This window comes from Adelges cooleyi, unplaced genomic scaffold, assembly GCF_023614345.1.
Source record: "Adelges cooleyi isolate 19-005CV unplaced genomic scaffold, UGA_ACOO_1.1 ACOO_flye_CR_arks_rails_tigmint_CR_PRNA_376, whole genome shotgun sequence".
Taxonomy (NCBI): Eukaryota; Metazoa; Arthropoda; class Insecta; order Hemiptera; family Adelgidae; genus Adelges; species Adelges cooleyi.
The window spans coordinates 8069496-8075971 of record NW_026096053.1 but is presented as its reverse complement, the minus strand read 5'-3'; the positions used below and the strand labels follow the sequence as shown (position 1 = coordinate 8075971).

The 6476-nt window shown below is 29.1% G+C and overlaps 1 protein-coding gene across 1 annotated transcript; it reads left to right on the top strand.

The window, feature by feature from the left end:
- Nucleotides 1-228: 228 nt before the first annotated feature.
- Nucleotides 229-5864, top strand: LOC126841059 (transcription elongation factor B polypeptide 3). The gene is made up of 9 exons (XM_050577302.1): nucleotides 229-573; nucleotides 2448-3258; nucleotides 3336-3460; nucleotides 3551-3693; nucleotides 3768-3862; nucleotides 3966-4165; nucleotides 4296-4442; nucleotides 4511-4676; nucleotides 4768-5864. The coding sequence occupies exons 1-9, from the start codon at nucleotides 484-486 to the stop codon at nucleotides 4833-4835; spliced, it is 1845 nt and encodes a 614-aa protein (XP_050433259.1). The 5' UTR covers nucleotides 229-483; the 3' UTR covers nucleotides 4836-5864.
- The last annotated feature ends 612 nt before the right edge of the window (nucleotides 5865-6476 follow it).

Below are 6476 nucleotides of genomic sequence, written 5' to 3'. Positions count from 1 at the left end.
CTAATGTAATATTTTTTCCCCAATAATTTATTTTCGCCATTTCTACATTCCAGGATTGTTTTTAAATAAAATATGCTTTGCTCGCGTCTCGATCGAATCAAATATTCCACAAAAGTTATTTGTAAGTTAATATTATACAATATTAGCTGCAGCTGCTGTGGAAATCGGCGTCCGTTGTTCGTGCCTGAGTTCATGCCGGACACGCTGTTATCACGGTTCGTTCGCTCGTACCACTCGCACCACCGTGAAAATTCATCAGCTGACAGCTGGTCGTTGCTTACGTTTCCCTAATGGTAAATTGAAAATTTTGTAACACCGCTCGTTTTGTAGTACGTTTGTGTAAGCCGCGGACGTTAGCTGGTCGCTTTCCTGTCCACGTCCGACGCGTCTGGTAATCCAGCTGTCCGACGTCCATCTGTCGAACAAGAATAAAACAAACCAAAAATTCAAACTCGTCAGGAAACCATTTTAATGCATTAGAAAATGAGTGCCAATATGCATAAACTCAACGACGTGATCGAACATTACAAGAGGCACATCAATAAAGCGTGCGCAGCCAATGACAATGACAAGGTACGACTACATATTATTGTAATTTCACACAAAGTATAGTTCCACGCGCGATTTTTGTCTAAAAATAGTAGATACAATTGTATCTACTATATCCTCGTCTATCGTCATTACTACTACTTATAATCCGCTCAAATATAGTATAATATTGTGATTATGTCAGTTACTTATTTTGCTTTTTCAATATCGTAATTCAAATATATTTGTGTACATGTCTCTGTGTGAAAACAATTGTTGAAATTATAATGAAATATCCGTTCCATGTTTATAGCGGTAGGAATTTCATTCAGAGGCCAGCGTGGAATATGGATTTTCCAGCTGGCCTGGATTGTATATTATCATACGTTGACCGAATCTATTATTTACTTTTGCCTGAAGAAATCATTCAACCCAAGTTTAATTTCCATTCTGTCTTGTTCGATTGTACCATTATTAATTTTAATTAATATATAGTTTTAATGTAGGCATGTAGTTAGTTTTAACTACATGCCTATATTAAAATTAAATACAACTATTGAATCATTAAATACTTACATATTTTCAGATATTATTATATTGTAGTTAAGCTGAGTACAGAATTACCACTTTAAAATATTTATTTACAATGAGTTTAAAAACAATTACATTTATATAATCAACTATTCATGCAAACTGGCTTCACCAAATTTATACTGATGTGTTCAGTTTTTGTATTATATAATTTTATGTAGGTAATATCAATATACAAGAAACCTGTGTGGTGCAGTTAATAATATGTTGAAACTGGTACGATAGGTATTGAGTATGATTGTTGACACTGTAAAATAAAGGTTATCTGCTTCAAAAGTCCTCATACACAAAACAGTATATTTAAATAATTTAGGGGGGCATAATTTAAATACTAATACAATCTTCTTATTTGTCTACGCATTCAAACTTGAATCAAAGCTTATGCCAATTTTTATTATTATTATTTTTCTATTGCTTCTGAAATCACAAGCTATTTGTACAGTCTAAATATTTATTTAAATTACTGTTTACATAATCTTATATTTGCCAAAAATTAGTTTGTACCTACAATTAAAGTGTGTGAACACACCTTTACATAACAACTTACTGTGAATGTATTTGTAGACTTCAAATATACACACATTTAACATTCAAATCTCAATATAAATTCTACTTATGTGGATTTGTCAGAACAATGTGTAAAATCTTTTATAATAATTGTTTATTTAATTAAATGTAAACAAAATTGAAACATTTTTGAAAAATTCTTAGAATTCAGAACAAAGCATACATAATGCTACGATAGTTTCTTCAAAAGAAATTGTAAAACTCAACACAATTTGATATAATTGTCACCAATATTAATCATACTACTGATGTAAAAGTAAGAGTAGAATTTAATCATTTTTGTTTACCTAATTAAAAAATTTGCGTTCCTATTATATTTTTCTATAGAAAATTGTATTAAGTAATAACAAATTATTCTATTTTCGTTTTGCATTGTCTTCAATACATTCCATTTTTACATTGATTTTTATCGCATTGAACATTTAAAACAAGTTTATGTATAAAAATACTTCATTAATAAAATGCGGGTATATTAATTACAATATGTATGCACAACGGTCTAAATAGAAGACCTTTTAATGTCTGGTGAAAGTTTTATGTTGTATTTGGGTAATAGGATTTATTGAATAGGTCAGTAGATCAAGGTAACAATTTTTCCTTATTGTATACCAATACATTTACAGTTCAACAGTTTTTTTTATAATATTCATATATTATTTTTTTAATATCAGTCAATTGAAACAATTTGTATTTAATTTTGTGTTTCTAATAGGTACTTAAGTATTTGATTACTTTAATTTTATTTTTATTTTTGTTTCCAGATTATGTATTGTATTACAAAACTTACGAGACTTCCTATAACTGTTCAGAATTTACAAAAAACTGGGATAGGACGTGTAGTCAACAGTTTGAGAAAAGACGAGGGAAATATCGGAGAAGCCGCAAAAACATTAGTGCTCAAGTGGAAAAATGTCGTAAAAGTGGAAGAGTCAGAAAATTTTTATCAGAGAGATGACAATTCCGGAGACGAACACTATGAAGTGTCTTCTACAAACGATAACGAAGAGTTACAGATAAGCCAAAATATTACATCCAGTGTAGCGTCAACTAGCTATTACAATAAAAGCATTGAATCTAATTTACCTAATGAAACTAATGAAAGCGACAGTAATAACTCTAGTGATCAGGAATCATCTCATCGTCGACATAGTGACGACAAAACTAAATATAAAAAAATCAAAAAAGAAAAAGACTGTAAAAAGCGAAAAGATTCCGATTCTAGCCACGCAGATGATCACAGAGATGGCCATTCTTCAAAGAAAGTCAAAAGAGAGCACAAATACGACAAACACGACAGCGCCAAACATAAAAAACATTCAACGAACGAACACGAGACTAAAGTGTCATCGAGTAAAAGCTCTATTGATAAAAAATACTCTGAAAGTAGTGTTAAAAAAGAAAAGAAAAGTTCTCATTCTGATTCAAAAAAAGACAAACATAAATCTGAATCTAAAAGTCATAAAGACAAGAGCGAATCAAAATCTAGTCACAGAGACAAAAGTGAATCGAAAAAATCGTATAAAGAAAAAACTAGTAATGATTCAAAGCCTTCGACAAGCAGTTCTATTAGTAGTTAGTATTCTATATAGTATCTAATGACTAATAATTGAGATTTTATAAAAATAAAAATAAATTCATGATTATTTTAGGTAAAACGTTTGAAGAAGCTCTGCTAGGATTTCCAGTTCTCAAAAAGAAGAATACTAAAACCAAAAACCGGGAAATGTCGAGTCGGTCGAGCTCGTCTGAAAATGAATTCAGTCCTCCGCCGACAGTAAAAATTATTATTTATATTAACGCCGAAGTTATTTTATGACCACTATTTATTTACTTAAAAAAAATATATAATTGTTTTTATTTTAAGCATTCGAATTTGGCTCCTTTGAGTTTAGACCCTGAAGAACTAATTGCCAATTACAAACCATTACCTCAATTAGAAAGAAAGAAAAAGATAACTGCTGACGATATTGATCCGCTAGCGTCCATTATGACCACCAAAAATATGAGGTGGAATTAATGATAATAACTGGAAAAAAAAATATTACCAAATTATCTCATAACAAATGTTTGATTTTATACAGAACAAAAGTGTATTCAGGGAATAAGAGCACATATTATACAGAAGTTCCTAAATTGCATGATATTTGTGTTCAAATTATAAAGGATAACTTAGACGGTAAACAATTTTATTGATTAACACAATGAGTCGTGATTTCTCGAGTACTGACCTACAAAATTCAGGATTGATACTTACATTAATCAATTCAATTATTTTTCAGCTCTGGAATACACCGGCGGAGTTCCTTTTGTCATACTCGAACCAATTTTGAAGTACGCCACGGCCGATCAGTTGTACAGATTAGAACAATACAACGAATATTTAATAGAAGATACGGGCAGTTTTTGGGAATTTCATTGTAAGAAAGAGTTCCGAAACAAAGTACCGGAAGACGATGAGCCTTGGAGAGACTTTTATATTGTAAGCATTGATATTTTGATTATCGTACTAATGTCTTGTGTAGATCCAATTTTTTTCCATGAGTTTTTATGAAACCTCTTGTTTATGAAAACTCTTACATCAAAATATGATTACTATTTGTGTTGTATAGCGATGTCTTCAAGAACGTGAAACTAAATTGGCCCGACTTCGACAAAACATCAATGCTAATCAAGCGGCGTCCACTCCAGTGAGGAAGACTCAAATGGCGTTTTTAAACTCTACGGTTAAACCGCCTCGAAACATAGCTAATAAACAGGTATATAAATATAGAAATATTATGTGGAAAGTGTGTGTAACACATAACTTGTAATTTTGATTTTATAGGCCAAATACCATGCAGCCTCTGAAACTAAAATTAATATTTTAAACAAATCTATGATGGGTGAACACTCGACCGCAGAATCTTTATCGGCAAATAGAAAATCGACTGCAATGGCTACAGGAACTGCGATATCTTTGTCTGCATCTAGCGCTACCCCGCCCGGAATAAGTAATGACTATAATATTGTGTCTTATTTAATATGCATTAAAACTTATTCATCTTCAGGTAATATTATATAAAAATTGTGTATTGTGTTTAGTAAAAAAGAGAAAAGCTCCGTTAATGCAAAAGGCTCTACAACTTATTAAATCAAGATACAAGCGATGAGTACTTAACACATTTTTCTTAAAACTAAAAGATTGTATGTTTAATATTTTAAACATGTATATTTTATTTTATGTAGGAAAAATAAGTTTGTTTAAACGTTACATGTTATATATCTGTGATTTGTCAAAACTATTTGACATCTCGTAGTGCACTACTTTTATTTAGGCCGTAGGCTTAACTTTTTCAAATTTCATTGACTTTTGAATATAGACTGTTGTTGTATAATTTGTCTAGTATAAAATTATAATTTATAACTCATTGTAACCCTCCCCCCTCTCCATTATAGTACCTATCAGTTATAACTATATCAATAGGTAACATTTTTAATGTAATTTTTATTTTTTCTATCACGCTTTAGTGAATAGTATTACTATTATATTTGTGTATTTCTAAGCTACCACATATACAACGCGATTATAAAACAATTATTATTATCATTGTACGTCGTTTTCACAATAATTATATAATAACAAAATGTTTATTGTTTAAAAATTATTTATTTTGATATTTTACAATAACCGTTTTAGATTTAATATATATTTTATACAACGATAATAATTTATTTTTTCAATAACACAACTTTTACATATTTTTTATAATTTAAAAAATGTAGAAGTTGGTCCTCGTCACCAGTGCTTCAAGTTGTACCTGTAAATAAAGCGCAAGAGACTTATTCTGACTGCAAACGTAACATAACAAACAATATTGTTACAAATTTTGTGTTAATAAAAAATATGTTATAACGATTTACAACACTGCAAGTAATATACATTTTCTATACTGGACACTGTACTTAGATAATTTTTAAAAGAATTATGATTTTTACTATCAAAAATGTTATTTTTATTTGGCGCAATTAAACATGGAAAATAAAATCGCTAATCAGAAAATATGGCAAGTGTTAGAAAGGCCATTTTAAAAGGAACTCATTCAGTTCCAAAACTGAATAAGAATAACTAATAAGAACTTGTTTCTCTTTTTGTTCCTTTTTTAAATTATTTTATTGAAGAATCGAGTTATTTATAATAATTGTAGTTTTTAAATAATGTTTTTTTTATTAACTATGTTAGGTATTATATTATATTACTTACAAAATGTCACTTACGATTATATAAGTATGAAACATTTTGTACCGACAACTTTTTTAAGTCAAAACTAAAGTGTAAATTATGGTTACGATAGTTTTATGATAATTAAAGGGACCAGGGTTAAAATCACTTTAAAGTAATTATTTTTTAATTTGTAAAACATATTTGCCATACTTTCCTATAATTAATAAACTACTTGTACTACATAAATACAATTTGTCCGAAGTTTTTGAATTTGTTTCATATATTAACATGTCGGAAAACGTTCAAGTTTATTCACATAGTAAGTAAATCTAAAATATTATTGTCGTTCAAATACACAATAATAATAATAATTAGTTATGAAAATGTTTATTAATTGAAAAATATACTTTACAATACTCACAACCTTATTTATTTTTGCCAACGAAAAAATCCTTTCTTAAACAAAGTACGGTATACATATTAAGTACTAATTATTAATAATGTGATCCTAATGCTTATTTTCTAACATATTGTACTAAATATAATTCTATATTTCTATACATTTCTGCTCCTTTAATGAAATAATACA

Bases quoted from the DNA above. Each gene is read 5' to 3' on its own strand.
- LOC126841059 (XM_050577302.1), top strand. From the start codon at position 484: ATGAGTGCCAATATGCATAAACTCAACGACGTGATCGAACATTACAAG. The intron at 3,461-3,550 runs GTAAAAATTATT...TTTTATTTTAAG, and splicing joins AATTCAGTCCTCCGCCGACA to CATTCGAATTTGGCTCCTTT. The intron at 4,166-4,295 runs GTAAGCATTGAT...TGTGTTGTATAG, and splicing joins CTTGGAGAGACTTTTATATT to CGATGTCTTCAAGAACGTGA.